Source organism: Dendrobates tinctorius, unplaced genomic scaffold, assembly GCF_039654945.1.
Source record: "Dendrobates tinctorius isolate UK_male_01 unplaced genomic scaffold, ASM3965494v1 ptg000147l, whole genome shotgun sequence".
Classification (NCBI taxonomy): Eukaryota; Metazoa; Chordata; class Amphibia; order Anura; family Dendrobatidae; genus Dendrobates; species Dendrobates tinctorius.
In genome coordinates this window covers 7,054,562-7,075,325 of record NW_027361814.1, presented here as the reverse complement: position 1 = coordinate 7,075,325, position 20,764 = coordinate 7,054,562, and the positions used below count along the sequence as shown (strand labels likewise).

The 20,764-nt window shown below is 39.3% G+C and overlaps 1 protein-coding gene across 1 annotated transcript in view; it reads left to right on the top strand.

Moving 5' to 3' along the window:
* Positions 1 to 18,317, top strand: part of TCERG1L (transcription elongation regulator 1 like) — a 333,546-nt gene extending 315,229 nt beyond the window's left edge. Inside the window, exons 10-13 of the mRNA XM_073546380.1 lie at positions 5,602 to 5,725; positions 7,243 to 7,332; positions 10,744 to 10,862; positions 17,398 to 18,317. Coding sequence (XP_073402481.1) covers positions 5,602 to 5,725; positions 7,243 to 7,332; positions 10,744 to 10,862; positions 17,398 to 17,554 — 490 coding nt within the window. The 3' untranslated portion in view covers positions 17,555 to 18,317. The remainder of the gene's footprint in view (positions 1 to 5,601; positions 5,726 to 7,242; positions 7,333 to 10,743; positions 10,863 to 17,397) is intronic.
* The last annotated feature ends 2,447 nt before the right edge of the window (positions 18,318 to 20,764 follow it).

Here is a 20,764-nt window from a genome sequence, read left to right as displayed (position 1 = left end):
TTCAAGTTGAAGCAAATAATTAATCTCTTAGGCACTAAAGCAAGCAACTGTGTGACACTGATGTTTTAATGGACTTCTTAATTAGACGTTGTGAACAAATAAATTGAGACTTAATTTTTTTAAGCGGTGCAGAGCAGGCGGAGAAACCACGATCCGCACTCGGGACCAATGTTCTAATGACAAGATAATGCATTTTGTAGGGTCCATCTGAAGATTAACAAGTGTATGTGAAATACCAAGGTGACATTTTACTTTTCAGCAATTTAGAAATATTTTTTTAATAAACTTGTATGTCAAGTACAAAAGTCAAACATTGATTACCAAGAGAAGGAGGACACCCTAAGAAACACGAAGATCTCAGCAAAGGTGTGACATGCATTGCTTAAGAATATATAAAACTTTTTATTTTTATGTAATATTTTTGACAGCATTGCCTAACAGTAATTCAGTTAAAATTAACATAATTTTATACTTAAAAAGTCCCTGTACTTTTAGATAACTTGCTCTCATTTTATGGATAATGTAATATTATTAATAATAATAATAATAATAATAAATATACAAGCTGCAAATCATTTTATTGAAAGGTTGTTTCCTTTCCCCTAAAAAATCAGAAAATTACCTGTTTAAATTGTACATTATAATTTTTTTCCATATCACAATCTTTATTCAAATATTAGTTAGCAGTCTTGGAATTTTCACACTTTCTGTGGGACTTTTTTAGCTTTTGCCTTACTGTTATTGCATTTGTACATTAGCAGCACTAAACAGACTCTGAGCTTATTGTTTGTATTGAAACTTTCAATGAGTGGGTGCAAAATTCATTGGGAAGGGAAGGGGATCACGATCAGGTGTGACATTGTCTATTCTGGTGGCTCCTGTGTTCAGCTGTATATGAAGGTGTCATTATTTATAATCCTGTCTTTGAAGCTAAGAAAATGGCTGAAAACTTCTCCTGAAAGGACAGGAAGTATAACACTGGAAGTGCTCTGGGCGGGACGGAGCACTTCAATTGCCTTGCTCCATCTCTATCCTCAGTTGAACTCTGTCCTCTAGGGGTGAGAGCAATGACAAAATGCAAAAGTGACCAAAATAACAGTCAAAAAGGATGTGAACAGAGAAATGGTCTATGGTCACCCCCTGCAGAACCATTCCTTTATAGGGGTTGTCTTGCTAATTGCTTATCATTTCTACCTGTTGTCTGTTCCATTTTCACAACAGCAGGAGAAATGGATTCACAATCAGTGTTGCTTCATAACTGGACTGGCTGATTTCACAGAAGTGTGATTGACTTAGAGTTTTATAATGTTGTTTAAGTTATCCCTTTATATTTTTGAACAGTATACAATAGACCCAATTCATCATTTATATTTTATTGAAGTGACTTTTTTATCTTGTGGTATTTGCTGAGTTTTTTGCCCTAAATTCTTCAAAATGGCACACACAGTCCATGAATTTGGCACAAAATAAAAAATGCTCTTTTATTTTGGACTTTAACTAGTTTTTCTAATGTTTCAACACCAAAAATAAAGTTGCACATCTTTAAAAAAGTCCCAAAAAAGCACTTTTTGAGGCCAGTAAAGACTCCCCCATTTGAGTTTCATTTCATTGCCATTTTGCATGTAAAACATGGTGGTATAAAAATCTAATGCTTTCACAGATGTGAGTTTTCTTGAAGTCTAAACAATCCTTTGAGCCTTACAGTCTGGACTCAAGATCTTTTTACTTTTATTGACAGATAAGTTTGCAACTGATATATTAAGCGCCTAAAGGGCCTGTCACACTAAGCGATATCTCTAGCAATATCTCTATAACTTGTGACGTTATAGCGATATTGCTAGCGATATCGCTGTGTGTGATACTTACTTATGACCCGCTCCCCCGCTGCTTACCGCTGATCGCGCGAGAACAGGCTGGACTGTTTCTTGTCGTCAGCTTTCTGCTGGGCTTCCTGTGGAGAGACGAGCGACGAGCGTGGAGCCGGGCGGGAGGACGCAGGATCGCCTAGTGTGACAGGTAAGTAGCGACCCACGTCCCCAGCGATGTCGCTGGTGAGATCTGCCTGTGTGGCAGCTCACTAGCAACCACTTAGCGATGCACCAGCGATCCTGACCGCGTCATATCGCTGGTCGGGATCACTGGTGCATCGCTAAGTGTGACGAGTACCTTTAGAGATTACCAGTTTTAGGTTTTATAAAACTTTCATCTGTGAGCTAGGTGAGGTGAAAAAAAAAGATATTTCACCGCCTGGATATGATCAAGAATTTTCCTGTGCTGGCAAGAAGAGATTTTAAAATTGACCAATTTATCACAAATGTTTGGCTTAAAGCGAACCTGTCATTTCAGGTGATCTTTCAGAATATGCCATGATGTGCACAATTTTTGACCATTATGACTTCCTGCCTACATTTTTCATCCTTTTTTCCCTCTGCAGGCTCTTCTTCAAATTTTCAGTACTTTTTCTTAGTTAATGGGTGAAGACTACAGATGAGTGAATCTGACAATATTCTAATTCATCAGCTCTGCTCAACTTTTCCCAGGAAATTCTCACCTACATTTCACGAGTCTTTCCAAGCAGCTCTGCTCCAATCTGGTCATTTTTTCGGTCCAGTTATTGATGCAGTCTACTTTGGTCCATCTTTGGCTTCTTCCAGCTGGGGTCTTCTGATGTCTTTGTCATCTCCTACACTGACTAGGCCATGACATTGCAATGTGGACAGGCACATGTCATGTCATTGAGTGGAGTAGTCAGCGTAGTAGACACCAAAGATGTCTGGCATCAGAAGACACCAGAGATGGCCCAGTGAAGATCACATTATCGACTGGACAGAAGAGGACAGATTAGGCCCCCATGAGTAGTTTTTATTTATTTTTTTAACATCTTCATCCCTTTTGAAACCAGCAAAAAAGTGGCCGGTTGACATCTGGTGAATGTGAATTTTTTGTGAAATTTGAGTTTAATTAAATTTTCCTCATCTCTACTGGAAACCAGCTCCTCTGATGCTTCCTATATGCAGCACATAGAGACATATTGAGAACCTACACTTTAGTCTATATGTATCACGTATGCAGGAGTAGCAGCATTATCGATGACATTATGGAGCAGTACTTAGCTGTGTAGCAGTGAATTCTTCTCCTCTCTCCATGAACTTCAGTAGGCGACTGTAATATGATCATTCAGTGAGCAAACAATCCATCTTGTCATAACTAAGTCTGATTCTAACAGTTTTCAGATTGAATGCGTTTTGGAGCCAAAGGAAAAGTGGCTCATAAGTGGAAAATGAAGCAAGTTTCTCTGATAAGTTTATTTTATTCACTTCTGCTATTGATTTATCTAAAGTTTGTTGAAACAACAGTGACTGTTTAAAGCTCACTATAATTGAGTAATATTTATTTTCTGTTTCTGCACTTGCATATTGCACCACATGTAAGCAGCCAATCTGTTCCGTTTAACTTTCATGGGAATTCCAGCCTAACAATTGTAAATAATAACATAAAAAGCAGAATTATTGATTTGCCAATTTTTATGGACATAAATTTCCCAGTAAGGCGTTCTAGTGACAGCTGCACTTGATAAATGGGCTTATGGTTGAATAAAGCTTGTTTTCTGAATCAGAGCACAGTACATCATATACTGTATCATTCTTTTGTGGCTGCAAATCCATGAATAATATATGGAAAGTGAAGCTGAAGTAATTCCTCATTTCTATTCAAGAAAAGTGAGCAGGGGAGCTAAGCCGGACCTCTGGAGCCCACTAAAGCTTCAACCTTTTATGGATTACATAAAAATACTGCTCCACCTCATAATGCTTTGCCAACTCTTAAAGTGCCACATACAGTCTAGTAAAAGGATTTCACTTGGCCAGTTGATACAAAACATTATAATCAATAAAAGAACATCACTTTCTAAAGAAGGCCAACAAAATAATCTTTGATGTGCCACATACTGATAGTCAAAGTGTGTTTGATTTAGAGGAGGTCCTTTATTGTTTAAAAGGGTTATCTTTCCCATTTATGATTGGGGATAAAGAACGATACCAAAGGTGGGTTCAAATTTTTAGCACAAGCTTTCCAACTTTGCATGCAGGATCTATGTCATATAGTTTGTCCTGGTATTTTAGTCTTTCACTAATAATTTAATAATCCAATTTCCAAGTCAAAATGCTTAACATAAGTATCAAATGGCTGGGCATGAGGCTTGAAGGCTCTCCTTGTACCTTTTAGCACTTGATTTAGTTGAATAGAAATAAATCCCAAGGAACTGGGTCGAAATTCAGCTTTTTCTAATTCACCTGAATGTGCTGTTGTTTTAGCAACTGGTTATCGAGAACTGGAGAGAACCATCAACATCCCAACTCTGTGTAATACCCAAGTAATGGCCAACATCTCAAACATGGGTGGAGGTTGTGCCATAGCGGGAAGAAATCAGACTTTAATTCTACTTCTCGACAAGTCTTCAAAACTTTATAAAGTAGTACGAGCTGTGGGGAAAACACACACAATAGAGTAACTCTATTTAAAGGGAACCTGTCAGCAGTTTTGGCAGATATGAGATATGGCCATCACCTTTCAGGGCTTATCTACAGCATTCTATAATGCTGTAGATAAGCCCCTGATCCAACCTGCAAAAAAAGAAAAATAAGTTTTATTATACTCACCTGCAGGGCGGTCTGGTCTGATTGGTGTTGCAGCTCCTGGTCTGGCGCCTCCCATCTTCTTGCGATGCCGCCCTCCTGCTTGCTTCATGGCTCCCTGGCATTGCGTTTCTGCGCAGGCATGCTTATCCGCTCTATTGAGGGCAGAGGAAAGTACTGCAGTGCGCACACGCTGGGCCTCTCTGACCATTCCTATTTGCCTATTTTCCCCAAAGTCAATATTTTATCTGATTTGCTAGCTGCTTAGTACACAGTGGGCAGTCCGGTGCACCTTCCCTTGGTCATACTATTCTGCCTACTCAGCTCTTCTGCTCTGATTGATTGACAAAGCCGGCTTCAGTTAGGCCAATCCTGTCTGTTCGGAAATCCTGCACTTTCACAAACAGCTCCAGTATAGGCGGATGGACAGAACAAGCTTTATCCTTCGGTATGTCATCTTCTTGTTCTGTACATACATCGATAATGAGCCTGTCAGCACATGTGCCAGATTTCATGGCTGATTACGCACGACCAACTGAAGAGTGCACACAAGCTTTTGAAGAGAAGAACAGAGGTGCTAATTGACCAGGATGAACCTTGTGTCACTTGAGTAAAGTGAGATTACAGCATACTCCGATTTGCAATGTAATAAAAGTTTGATTTTCAAACGTAACATAGAAAATAATGGTCAAATATGCATATTTTCAAACAATATTGTATTAGAACATGATTAGTGTAGTATTAAGGCAAATAATGAGAATCTCAATGAGAAATCAGATAGGGACAATAATTCTTAGCCCAAGAAATTGATAATCTCTGGGAAAGAAAAATGGGTAGCCCTAATGGGACAAACAATTTATATTTATGTATCCAATTGACCTTATCCTAAAATAAAGTGTATAAATAATGTATGATAAATGTAAGCTAACGCTATGATCAAGTATTCTTTTTCCTTCTTTTCTTAAAGGACAGATGATTCCCATGCCATTGAACAAGGGAAAGAGGATGATGAAAAATCAACAGCCTTAAAATTATTGCCCCCTTTGGAAGAACGGATGACATGCTTTAGGAACATGCTTCTTGAGAGAGGGGTAGGGGCACCCGTATAGCTAATTGATTTAGTTAATTTATAATTGGATCAGCTTACATCATTGGTGACCATATAAACCTGTTGCTTCTAGGAGGCCAAATATTGTGAAATTTTTCATTACTTTAGGTTAAAAAACATTTAAAGCCATTTGACAGTGTGGGAACCGCAGATCTCTGACCGGCAGTAATTATTTTACCGCCGATCAGAGGCAGTGTTTACCTTGCTGTCATGCACATTATAGCATGGCAAACAGCTGGTGTTTGGGGTGCCAAGTCAGAACAGTAAAACAACTTCATGTTGAAGTCCATGTTTGGGGTCTGTGCCTGAACAGTAGGTGTTCGGTACGGACCCCAAACTTTACTGTTCGGGTTCGCCTATCTCTACTAATGAGATCTGTACTGGGAATTAGCAAAAGGCAATGACTGCTACTGATTAAGAAAATAGACTAGTGGAGAAATTCACATTAGAAGAGCTGTGTTGGCACACTTAGTCCCTAACAGTCAAAATGGCAAACCCCCATTCAGGCTGCTCATCTCTTAATATCGTATAAATAAGGAATGCTATAAAAGTATCTAAGACACACCAAGATTTTCCAAATTGATCGCACAACATGCCCTCTTCCCAAACCCCCTCTTTGTCCCTTTGAAGTTCACAATTTCTTTCCTGTAGACATATTTTGTAGTGTAGTGTATCAGAGCTGTATCTGTAACTTTTCCTTATGCAAAAATTTTACAGGACACTAGCTTTTACTAAAGAGACCAGCTTGATATAGAGTATAATCAGCAATGCTCCATAGAAAGAAAAAACAAATCAGTTTTTGTGCTTCAGAAAGAGAGTTATATATCTAGTTCCTCTAGAGGTAACTAGCCTAAAAGTCAGCCTTTAATGTGTCTGGCAACAAAATCTGGGATTTTAGCATGAGATACCCATCTACATGGAGCTGTTGAGCTGTTTCTGGGTAATCTGGGTATTTGCTTCTCATCAGTGCAAAGAAGAGTTTGGTCAATTGATTGAGATACTTTTGAAGCAATTTGGCCACGTTTGAAAGACACCTTGTTCAGCCAGCCAGACCAAGAACTGCTGAAGGGCATATACCTTGTAGATGGTGTCTGGATTGGTTAATATCTCTGGTTATGCTGGAAGACTTATTGAGAGGGCTTGACACTGACTTATAGGGTGGCTACTTCAATTATATGGAAATAGCGAGAGTTTTCTTCTATGTGTTTGTGCTGTCAAAATCATGGAAGAGCAGATGAGAAAAGAGGCTGGAACATTATACATTGTTTTATCAAAACCAATTAAAATAATTTTCATATTTTTATATAACGATGTGCTATATAGACTCATTTCATCCTCAATATTTACATGTCCTCGATAACAGTCGATGAGTCCTCCAGTTCTTATAGCAGAATTATTTAATTAGCTGATTCTCAAGTCCATTAAAGTGTCAGCAGACTAAAGCAAGACGGAATGAGAAAAATGTTTATAATGGAACAAACTGTTTTGAATTCTCCGCAGGTGTCTGCATTCTCCACATGGGAAAAGGAGCTGCATAAAATCGTGTTTGATCCTCGGTATCTCTTGCTAAACTCTGAAGAGCGAAAACAGGCAAGTTTTGTGTACTAAATAAACAGCCGCCGTGTGACATCTCATGAAAAGTATTACTTTACTTGAAAACGCTTGCAGTTGTGTACAAAAAACAACAGGGGACACCATAAAAAGACAAATATCTAGACACAGGAGACTTTTTAAAAATATATTCTAATTGGAAAAATTGTCATTTGTTGCATCATCTATCAGGATGAATTAATATTTACAATAATTGTGTGACAACCGGCAATTCCCTATAACATTCAACCCAAAATGCCATAGTATGTACAGTGGATATAACCAATCAACACACCACTGTTCCAAAGCCAGGCTTTTGAGAAGTTAAAAAAAAATCATACCATGAATAATTTCACAAGTATTTCCACTTTAAATGTCACGCATAATCTGTACAATTCCATTAAATAACAAACTGAAATCATTTTGAGGGAGAAATAAAAATAACAAAGCTAAAGTAATCTGGTCGTATAAGAGGTAATACCCTCGGTTATTGGGTATGTGTATGTTTTCCAATTAGCCAATCCCATTTACAGTCATGTTCCACTGTAGTCAGTGCACAGCCTTCATCATTCGCAGTGGTTCTGATTAACTCCATATAAAGTTTTGCTGTTGTTCTAATAGTATTTTCTTGAAATTTTCTTAGTTGTGTTTTACAGAAAAAGCCATGGTTCATAACTAGCTTTCACCACAGCAAAGGGATCTCATTCTTAAGTTATCAGTGAGGAGAAAGGTGCAAATTTTTTTACATGGCATTAGATACACCATGGAACACTGTGGAGATGGTCAGCAAGAGGTGGCTTAAATTTAGCAGAACATTAACATCACCTAGGCCTTTTTTGTCCCTCAAAATTTGATGAAAAGACAAGAAAATTTGTCTTGAAAGCTGGCAAGAGACCTACAGAAACATTAAAAGAGCTGCAGGAATTTCTTGCATGTACTGGTTGTGTACTGCATATGACAATAATCTCCTGTTTTCATCATATGTCTGGCTTGTGGGGTGGAGTGGCTATATGGAAGTCTTTTCTTTCAAAGTAAAATTCCAAGCCCAGTTATGTATTACTAAAACTTACATTGTCTGCCAAAAACATGTGGGAAATCAATGTTAAGGTTTAATGAGGCCAAGGTTCAACTTTTTGACCAAATTTCCAAGAGTCGTGTTCAGCAAAAGTCAACATTGTGCAAACCAGAACAACATACCCACGGTGAAGCATGGTGGAAGCAGCATCATGTTTTTGGGCTGTTTTTCAGCAGCTGGAACTGAGGCTTTAGTCAAGGTGAACAGAATTATGAACTTTTCGAAATATCAGTCAATTTGGCAAAAAAATCCTTCCAGCCTTTGATACAAAGCTAAAGATGAAGAAAAATGACAAGTATGACAAAGACTTTAAGAATACCTTTAAATCTTTGGCAGAAGAAAATCAAAGATTTGGAATGGACCAATCGGAGCCCAGATCTGAATCAAATTGAAAGAGGGTCATACAGAGAAGATGCCCTTGTAATCTGACTGATTTGAAACTACTGCAAGGAAGAGTGGATGATTACCAATTCCAGATGTGCCATGCCATTAGAATCCTACTCAAAAGACTAAACTATGTCATAAATTCTAAGTGTATTTCAGCAAAATATTAGTTTAAGGTTGTGCATTTTTACACAGCCACCTTATATTAGTTCTATATTTTTATTTTTCTGCCCAAAAAGATTTCAGTTTATTTTTCAAATGACTTGTACAGATTATGAGTGACATTAAAGGTGTAAAAAATTCTGAAATAATTATTCTTGGTACAATTTCTTAACATGACAAAACCTGGCATACTAACAGGGGTGTGTGATTAGTTAATAGAATCAGAAACAAAGTGGCAACAAATATGACTAGACTTCTTGATGTCATCAAGATTACAGATTGTGTTTTATGTTCTATTTTTGATTTCTTAATGTATGGTCTTTTTACAGGTTTGAGATTGACATCAAAAAGTGAGACTTTATATGTAGGAGAGCAAAAATCTTTCTACATATGTAGCATCTGCCAACATGAAAGTGCACGTGCGGCGCCCAATACTATTTTGTAAAAACATGCCTCTTTAGTTTATTTTTTAAGATGATTTACAAATAACTATTAAGATCTTATTGATGATACATCTGTGTATGCAGTGATAGCAGCAAAGATTGTAACGTAATTGTAAGTGGACATGTAGATATTCTGGAATAAATAGAGGTTGGGTCTTCAGAATCATTTTTCCTGATGTGCAATAGGAACCTAACACAACAAAGTTACTATGCCCCAGGGTCTTTGCTACTCAAGTTAAAATGTAGATATGATTCATTTTCCCTAACTAAGTTCGTTTTGGCCAGATTTGTTCAATTTGGCCAGAATATTCGATTTGATTTAATCCAAATAAAAGAAAATTGTTCTGAAATGAAAGAGGCCTAATTGGCATAAAAAATCTAATTTTGTTCTCTTCAGACCCTAAAATGCCCATGAAATGCCCATCATTGACGTCAATGACATGTGGCAACCCCCATGACACAGGGTTAATGACATACATTGCCTGCCACAAGACCAAGTGATGCTAATCATTGTTCTTACTCATAAGGAAGCACCAGAAGAACCAAAAACATGGGCTGAAGGACCAGTGAGTGGCTGTGAATGGTTAGGGCCTGGGAGAGATGAACAAAATGTATTTTATCCCCTTCCCAGCTTTCAAAATAAGACAGCAAAATAGAGGCCAACTGGATGTTATTTTGCTGTAGTCTTATGAATCGAATAACAAAACTTTTAGATTTGCCAGAAGCTTCAATTTGGGAAAAATTCAAAATGAATGAAAATTTGATTCATTACAAGGTAGTTCACTTACTGTATCTCCAGTGAAACATACATGTCTAAATAAATGAACTCCAGGTAGGTCTCACTTATACTGGCAGAATAATCCAGTGCACTACTCTGTCAACCATGCACACTTGGTGCAACCCTCCTCAAGGTTGTAACAATACAGAGAAATCAAGGAACCAGGGCCCCAATCATCCTCCTTTAGGAACTATCAGTACAGAAAAATCACAACTTTTCGACCATGCAAGGCCTTTATCAAGCCATAAAAGAGATATTCAAATAGCTCTTTTTTTACGGCTTGATAAATGCCCTGTACGGATGAAACATTGTGATTTTTCTGTGCTAATAAAGTTACCAAAGGAGGACGATTGGGGCCCTGGTTTCTGGATTTCTCTTCAGCTTGGTCTCACATCGAGTTTACTAATACATGTACATGCTGTATAATCTATGCATTTCAAGATTAAATAATCAAGAGTCGTGTATTTGTATAGTAGGAGAAGCTTTGGTGAGAATCTTAAAAGGATGATGTAGAAAAAAAAATCCTCATATATTGCCCCGATATAACATATAAATGGCTTCACTTTTAGGTGTTCGATCAGTTTGTAAAAACTCGAATTAAAGAAGAATATAAAGAAAAGAGAAGTAAATTAATGCTCGCCAAAGAAGAATTTAAAAAGCTTCTAGAAGAATCTAAACTGTCTCCAAGGTATTACTGGCAACTCTAAAAAGTCAATTGTACATGATTTAATAGTGTTTGTCATTATGCATTGCTCTACTAAATTCAGATTTACAATTAAATGAGCATTATATAATATATGGTATGAAAGAAGTAGACAATAATATATTACTTGCTGCACTCGCTATAATAGATCACCTCTCGCTGTGGATAACACAGTATATTTGTGCATTATATGCACAGACCATTGACCATTGATTTAATTCGACCTGACTCTTTTCTTTTGTGGGGCTGCCGAAGGAATACTTTATAAAGTTTGGAGTATCCAATTTTTTTTTGAAGATCGCAATAAAGAGGTATTCTCATCTAAGAGTAGATATGCCATGAATGTCTAAAAGGGAACCTGTCACTTGAAAAAGTGCTATTTACCTGCATAAATTGGGTTAATCTGAAGGTTAATAGTGTTCTGAACCTGCCTGGTGCCGTCACCGAGAGGCTCACTGCCAGGAGAAAAAGAACTTTATTCCGCCTGGCAAGGAGGATGGTGCTGATGCGGGTTCAGTCACTGCTCAGTGTATAGAGAGGGAAGACTGTAACCTCACTCCCGGCACTAACTGACAGTTGGCGCTAATGTTGAGCAGCTGTCAGTCAGTGTTGTGGGCAAGGTTACAGCCACCGCTCTCTATACGCAGAGGAGTGACTTAACCCCAAATGTTGATGGAAGGATTAGAGTTAATTTTCTCCCAGCAGCAGGGCACTCAGTTTGTTTTTAAATTACATATTGATTCCATATCTCCAGAATAATATTGTTTTTTCACTTGACACGCTCCCTTTAAGTCCAACCTTTGGGATCAGCATTTGTCTTGAGAAAGGGACGCTGTCCTGTGTTGCATGGAATAGAGAAGTGGCTAATCTTTACCTTGGGTGAAAAAGCCTATTTATATCCATAATTTAACACACATTGATTTTTTTTATCTTGTTTGGGCCTGTGTTCAGTCATAAAACACATATTGAGGAAATAAATAAAAAAAAATGGAATTAAGCAAAACTCCAATTGGATGGCATCAGTTTTAGCAGGTTGCAAACTAGACAATGGATTATGACTCCTGTGAGGGACGAGGGAGACTCCATTTTGGAGTTATGAATTCAGGTTCCATAGGTTATCCAAAGATCTCTCTCCACTCCCAAATGGTGGCCCCACCCTTGGTAGAAATACACAGTTCCCAAAAGAGCAGAACATTTGCCAAATGGCAAGTGTATTAGAGGCCAAGTGTTAAAGGAGGCAAGGAGGAGCAGAGCTAGGACCCCCTGCTGTCTTTTGTGCAAGACTCATAGACTGTAAGCTTGCGAGCAGGGCCCTCATTCCTCTTGGTATTTTGTTATAATCTACTGTATGTGATTATTGTTATGCTGTAATGTCTATTGTCTGTACAAATCCCCTCTGAAATGTAAAGTGCTGCGGAATATGTCGGCGCTATAGAAATAAAATTTATTATTATTATTAAGACTGCTTACTTCAAGGGAGAACGCAAGACTCTTTGGTACTGACATCTAGAGATGGATTATGAATGTACCATGCATCTCAGGGTTAAGTCCAATGTATCACTAGAACCCTGAGAGCCCCCTGCACACACCCCTGCATCTCATATTGCTCTAGCTAACCCGGATGCTGAGCTATTGAGACTGGTTCCCCAGAACCACTTAGCCGACCCAAGTTTGGACTCTGTATCGGTCCAGCCCCAACGAGCCTGTTGAGATGTTATGACCTATCCTAGATATTGGGAATTATTTCGGCCAGGAGATCAAGGGAGGAGAATTCAGTCCAACCCAGAGGAGCGGTGGTAAATATTGGAGGGGGTGCGCAATGGGTTAAAAGCTAGCTATACACTTTTAGCCCCGTCTTTGTTCTGCCATGGAAGCCACGTCACTTTGCGTGTGGAGACAGACCAGGAACTAAGGAAGTACCTGTGGTGTTGAGCGCTTCCCTCGGACCCACCTGCTATAAGACACGGTAACTTGATGCATACATCTAACTGCTATCTCAACCCATACCCTAATTTTTATCTACACCTCTGACTTTAATATCTGAAATATCTTTATGTATTTGGAGTATCTAGCGTGCCTTTTGGCAATTAAAATGTCAATTAATTTTGGGCTTCTCTTTCATCTCGAAACTAGATTTCCCATATCAGTGAGCCCGGCTAGTACTTATACACTACCTGGGGTTGGTATAAGCTTGTTGTTAAAGAACTGGGCTTATATCTAACGAGGAACTGGTGGCAGCATACAATTCTGGTGATATTGGGGGATCCTGGCAGTGATGGATCGGAGGTTTACATATATGTTCCCAGCGTGTGACTGATGATGGCAGGTTGATATCCGTATGTCGGGTGTTTTCCTTACAACTCCCATTTTCTAAAAGCCCTTAGGGTGAAAATCCAAGAAGACAAGTGAAACCACCAAACAGCGATGAACAGTCTGGTTTCTTTTGGTGAGCTGGAACATTTGCCTCTGCTCAACAAAAAAAGTCAGCTCTTTTGGATCTTAAATGGATTCCTATTAAATGTGTGTTCACAAGACGGTGAGCATAATATTAATGATAAAATCACCATAGTCAGGAGCATCCGTAGCAGGTATTAGTTGCAACTGGAAGCCAAACGCAATGTACCCACAGAGAGAGCAATAGAAACTGCAAGTGGCTCAATGGGGTGCCGGCTCCCATTATTTACAGAAGGGCGCCAACGTTTTGTGCCAGATTTTTTGACAGTATATTATTGCCAGCCTGAATATATTTTGGCATGGCATGGAGGTATTGTTTGAATCATAATTACATCTAAGCAAAAGGGGGTGGCCCTACCTTACCTATTGCCCAGAGTGTGATTTTCTGTAAATGGTTAAATTATTTAAAAGGGCTATGTAAGGTTTTTTAATTAGAAGCACACCGCTTCTCTGACTCCCAGCTTCCTGCTTGCCAGGAAGAGGTATGCGCCTAAAGACTAATGGTTCAAAACAGCATTTTCAGTCTCCTGATGGTCTTAAATGTGTTCTTTCATTTGTGACTAGGCAAAGCGTTTTTTTCTGTGCAGCTTTGGAGAAGCACAGCGTCACTGGAGCTGGCCAGATCCAGCGATCATCCAGACTTCAGAATGGTGACTGCAAACTCTAAAGGCTCATACTCACTTGTGACAGACTCGCACGATTCTTGTGCGAGTCTCTTGCGTGAAAACCTGGCACTGCCACCGGTTCTGGGACCAGAGCGTGCCGCTACATGTATTTCTATGCAGCCACACACTCCAATCTGAATGCTGGCGGCAGTGCCAAGTTTTCATGCGAGAGACACGAGAATCGTGTGAGTCTCTCATAAGTGTGTATGAGCCCTAAAGCAAAGGGCTTTGAAGCACGCGCTCCTCGCTTAAGAAACCGACAACCTAAAACACGATGCAGAGGTTGCCAGATACATTGGCAAAGAGCAGTATATTATAAAACTAAATGTTCCTGCGCTCTTGAGAACAGAGAGGATTTTACTATGGAATAAACTGTAAAGTAGTTTTTTTACAAGCATTTTGAAATTTTTACACATTTATGAAGGTGAAACAAGCTCTTTAGAGCAGTTTAAAGCAACTTACTTTAACTATTTTAAGTTTTCATTATGGCAGTTCATTAAATTGTAAAGTGTCATGAAGTGAACATTACACAATTTAAAGATTGAACATTTCTCTAATTATTGTAATTACATTTTAAAAAGTAACTAAACTTTTTTATTTAATTATCCTACAGGAATTGCAAGTTTTTGAATTTTTATAATATACGTCATTATTTTAACTCACGTCTCTACCACACACGATGGTATGGTGCCCTTACAACGCCCAGTTCACCCTCCTATTTAAGCTCTTTGCTATTGAAGCTTAGCAAGATTCACACACTATTGAAAAAGTTTATGTACGGGAATTTCTCCTGTTTGAGTGTAAATGAGCACCAATCGATTTGCATATATTTGATAGGCACTCAATGTTATACTGAAATCAGTTTCAGATTTCTGTTTTCTGCTGTTAGCAAGTTAAAGGGGATGACCACCACTCAGACTACTGCCAGAACTCGGTAATATAGTCCTCAGTGGTGCAGCCACCCTGTGTCAGGTTAATGATCTTTGCCTCTGCGACATGGATTCTGTGAGGTTCATTGTGCAGGGTGGGACCTGACACCCATAATGTGGTGGTGCACCATCTTGATGAGCATTCCTACATAAACAATTTCCTGGAAAGTGGATTGGTTGTCGTGGGCCAGTTGAATAGCCACCAAGGTCTCCCAATCTGACCCCCTTAGACTTTTATCTTTGGAGTCATCTGAAGGCAATTGTCTATGCTGTGAAGATATGAGATGTGCAGGATCTGAAACAACAGATACTGGAAGAATGTGCTAACATTTCTTCTGTGGTGTTGCCATCAGTGTGTCAAGAGTTGGAGAAGAGGATTGCATTGACAATCCAACACAATGGGCAGCACTTTGAACACATTTTATAAGTGGTCATAAACTTGTAAATAACTCTTGAAAGAATAAAGTTACATTAAATCCAAGCACACAATTATTTTTCTTGTGAAATTCTCAATAATTTTGATGTGTCACATGACCCTTTTCCCATTGAAAAAAATAAAGTTGGATCCAAAATGGCCAACTTCAAAATAACCGCCATGGTCATCACTCATCTTGAAAAGTTTTCTCCCTCCCATATATTAATGTGCCACAAACAGGAAGTTGTATCCATATAAATAGCCCACCCTGTAGATTAACCCCAAGATGTCAAAAAAAGCATCAACAGATAACCGTTCAGAGGCTTGGGGTAAGAAAATGCTCAAGCCTAAGGATTCTCTCCCAGTAAGGACATGATTATTCCCACCCACTGGAACTCATTCCCCTGTGACTGGAGTCTCAGGGTAAAAAATAGCCTACAGCTCTCCCTAAACACCCTAAACTGTTTTTTCTTCCCTGAAAATTTATCAGGAAAGGCCAATACTGGTTTAGGAAAAAACAAACTGCACATGAGAGGATACTGATGCTACAGCCACTGCCGACATTGGAGGGCTATGGGAAGTTTACATCCAACTAATTATCTCACCCTGCAACTGACATTGCAATGATTCAAGACTCTGGTATTCCTTGGCCAGATCCTGAATCATCTGTGTCACCTCGTCACAAAGCGTGTGAACAAGATCCATATTGGAGAAAAAGATAAAAGTATAGGCCAACTGTAATGTGAGGCTAGTCACTACTCATGTACAAGGCATGAGGCTGGGTAGTTAAGAGGTCCAAGGTCAAAAGCCAGGAGCCTATGTCATAGACAGATGGGTGAGACAAAGGCATAATCAGGTAACAGTCCGAAGTCAAAATTCAAAGAACATAACAGATCGAAACAAAAGGGCTAGGCAAACAGATGGTCAAGATAAATCCACAGTCGACCAGCAAAGATCAGAAGACTAAGAACACAGAACAAACACACCTCTTGAACAAAGCTACAATAGTCAGTAATCTAAGGTAGAGAGTTGTCTAAATGACCAGATATATACTATTAAGGAGACACATGGATGAAGCCCTGTCACACCCTGGTCCTGATTGGATGCCTAAACTGGCACTCAAGACACGGACAGCTCAGCACGCCCTAGCATTCGATTGGTTGGCTGAGCTGTCAATCATCATACTGACTGCTTAGCATGCCTCTGTCCTAGATTGGAAGAAAAAAATATTATTCACTGCATCCAGACACACTGATGGGAGGACTCGTGATAGCTCTAGATTACTACTGATATAGCATCACTTATATATATATGGATTATCAACACTTAAGACTAGACATGAGCAAATATTTTCAGATCCCTCCTTATTTGGCTTGCTAATAGCACATACCAAATAGCTGCTGCGGGAACCCAGATACCTGGTTCGCTCCCAATAATCATGTGTCCAGCGCCACAGTTGCATGAGTCACGGCTGTGTGACAGTCACAACTTACAGACTCTCCATGCTTGCGTTATGACAGTCACACAGCCGTGACACATGCAGCTGCAGCACCGGACACCTTATTATCTGGAGCGATCCAGGTATCCAGGTTCCCGCTGCAGCTATTTGGTAAGTTTGATTAGGGAGCCGAACAAGGAGGGATCCGATAATATTTGATCATGTGTACCTAAGACATGCATCAGTCCTCAGAAAGAAAGAGGTAGAGCACTAGACTTTTTTACTGCCTAGCATCACTCCCCATGATGTTCTGGTCAGGAAACTGAAGCAAAGCTCCATTCAATTAACTATTTTTGAAAGTAACCAAATAAAGGGACCTCAAAAAGTTTGTTTTCAGAATCAGCCCAGATGATAAAAGCCAGACCTCCATCGATCATAACATTGTGACATATATTAAGAGTATGCAATATTATAACAGAATAATTTTTACATATTTCTCTTACAATTTGTATTTTTCTTTTCTTTTTAACTAATGATAACTTGGTAAAAAAACATATTACTCAAACAATGTATTTTTCTTATTCTTATTTTTAATAACATTTTATATTGTTCTCATTAGGACCACTTTTAAGGAATTTGCAGAGAAATATGGAAGAGACCAACGCTTTCGTGTTGTCCAGAAAAAGAAAGACCAAGAACATTTTTTCAACCAGTTTATCAATTTGCTTAAAAAAAGGGACAAAGAAAACAGAATGAGATTACGAAAAATGAGATAAAACTAAACAAAAATCCCACAAGTGTGCAATAAGCATTTTCCCCCTATGCTGTAACTGCTGCAAGAAGACGGGAAAGTTTCCTCTATAAATTATCAAATAGAAGAAATCCATTAAGGAGATTATGTCCTGAAGCTTGGTGTATAAAGAATATCTCCGAAGAAAAAAAAATCAAAACACAAAATAAAAAGTTCTCATAGAAATAATGTTTCATATTGAAGCTATTTTTTTACAATGTTCAGTTTAATGTGTTTCAATTTTCCATTATAATCTGAAGTTGCTTCAATTATGCAAATTATCAGTTAGATGCACAATGTACAAGAGCTAAATTAAGTGATAATAAAAGCTAATTCTATTAAATGTTGGAACAAAACCACTTTTCCATTCTTGTTGAAAGCACAGTCCCCCTAAAACAGTAATAATTGTGTATCCGAAAAAACAATGCTTTATCCATGACCTTATTCCATTGTCTGAGTGGTTATAAACTATGGTTAAAAATATTTGTGAAGTGTGAGCAATCCCAAATTATGTTGTTGTCTAAAAAAAAATAATAATTTTTATTGGCTTCGATGGACACAAATGCTATAAGAAGCTTGTTCATAGAAGTCACCGCAACTGCGTTATTTTTTTTAAAGCCATCTGATGTATAGTTTTGTTCTTTTTATTGTATGCTGTCAGTATGCATGGGAGTTTTCTCATCAAATTTGGATACATAAATATTTTAATTTTTTTTTATTAATAAATATTTTAAGAATGGTCATCTTCATGTTGTCTTAAGGTTTATTACATTCGTTCTGAAACATCTCTAAATGGTCACCATTGTTTCCATAAAACTCAGATGGCTCTTTTCTGTTGTTGAGCGATACCTTCCGATATCGGAAAATATCGGATCGGATTGGATCGGACCGATACCCCAAAAATATCAGATATCGCCGATTCCGATACCGTAAACCAATGCAAGTCAATGGGACACAAATATCGGAATGAAAATAAACCCTTTCTTTCCTTGTAGGTTAATTCTACATGAAGGAAAACAACTTAGAATAATGTAGAATGTATTGGGGGAGGTGGAGGAGACATTAAAGGCATAGAGGTTTAGCCCAATCAAATGGAATAGCAGGAAATAATTTTTTTTAAGACGTTCGGAGTTACAAAGATATTGACTATGTTAAGCTTTTTAACTTCTTCCACACTTTCTCCTTCATCATCCTCAGCAGCAGCATATTTTTCATCAACTTCTTCTTCACCTTATTCATCTTCTTCTTCTTCACCTTCTATCTATTATTCTTTTTTTTTACATTCTTCATATTCTTCTTATTCAACTATTATTCTTCTTCATATTCTAATTCTTCATATTCTCCTTCTTCATCATATTCTTATTTGTGACAGGCATTCCTGTAGTTGTTATCTATAAAAGTTTGAAGATTACACCTTCCGTTCTGCCTGTCACAAAAGATTTACAACAGGATTTGTCCGCGTTCAGTTTGGCCTGCAGCAGCAGGCATTTTCCAGGGGCACCACGAGGAGGAACGGACTCACCCCCATACACTGCTTAGTCTTCTTCTGCTTATAATTTACATAATATCTTTTGCTCTGATTTTTAGCCTTATGCTTAATGTTCTTCTGCTTTTTGTTCTGCAGCTTCTTGTTCTTCTGCTTCTTGGTCTTCTGTCTCTTGTTGTTCTGTAACTTGGTGGTTGTCTTCTTGTTCTTTGTCCTCTTGGTCATCTTCTTCAGGGTCATCTTCTTGGTCTTCTTCGGAGTGGTCTTCAGGGTCGTCGTCTTCAGGGTCATCGTCTTCGGGGTCGTCCTCTTCTTCGGGATGGTCTTCAGGGTCGTTGTCTTTAGGGTCGTCATCAGGGAGATCCAGAATGATTACCAAAAACCATTTCAAAAAGCTTGAATGTGGAAATGTAGCAGAAGGTACAAGAAGGCTGAGGAACTGCTGAGAACCAGCTGACGGTACTGGAACCTGGATGGGTAGCCGAAGGTACAAGAGCCAATGGAACTAGTGAGGACCAGCTGATGGTACTGGAACCCGGTTACTAAGCAGGTGGTACCTGTGCCAGAAAGCACTAGCAAATACAGCAGGCGTTAGTGGAACTCGGATACCGAGAAGGAGGCACCTAAGCCAAAGGCTCTGCCTGGAAGCAGCTGATGTTACTGGAACTCAGGGGGACATTCAAGATTGACTTCCAAAGAACCAGCTAATGGTACTGGAACTCAGATAGGCAGCAGAAGGTACAAATGAAAAAAAAAGTTGCAAGGCTGCGAGCCGGCCGGAGTTACCGAAACCCACAGTCCTACAGTGGGAGCTTGTCTTATTGGCACTGTGGAACCAGCCTTCATTGCCAGATCCCGCAGCCCACATAGAAAGCACCAAAACTGCAGGCACCATAGAGTCGGCTAACCCGACCGCAACACGACAGGACAATGTATTGGAGGCAAAGTGACGTTGACACTACCTGGAAACAGCTGGCGTGCTGGAACCAGGCTGGGCAGGAGGGAGTACCCATGCCAAAGACACTTCTGAGCAGCAACTGGCAGTGTTGGAGCCCAGGGTAAATACTAGAAACAGAGAGGAGGCAGAGGCATAATTGGAGCAAGTTTAAAATCTGTAGTAGTGTGAATGTGGACAGAGCAGGCAAAATTGCCGGACACGCAGCAGGGGATCAGCTGGTGTTACTGAACCCCAATAACACTGGAGCATGTGTTGACTGTGCAGACGGCACTTCTCAGCAGCAACTAGCGGTGTTGAAGCCCAGTTATTACAGGAGAAACAGAGTGTAGCCAGAGGCCTAATTGGAGCAAGTTTAATATCTGTAGTAGTGTGAGTGTGGTTGGAGCAGGAGAATTTGCCGGACACACAGCAGGGGATCAGCTGACGTTACTGAACCCCAATAACACAAGAGCAAGTGTTGACTCTGCAGACGGCACTTCTGAGCAGCAACTAGCGGTGTTGGAGCCCAGGGATTACAGGAGAAACAGAGTGTAGCCAGAGGCCTAATTGGAGCAAGTTTAATATCTGTAGCAGTGTGAGTGTGGTCGGAGCAGGAGAAATTGCCGGACACACAGCAGGGGATCAGCTGACGCTACTGAACCCCAATAACACAGGACCAAGTGTTGGCTGTGCAGACGGCACTTCTGAGCAGCAACTTGCGGTGTTGGAGCCAAGGGATTGCAGGAGAAACAGGTGGTAGAAACATGAACACA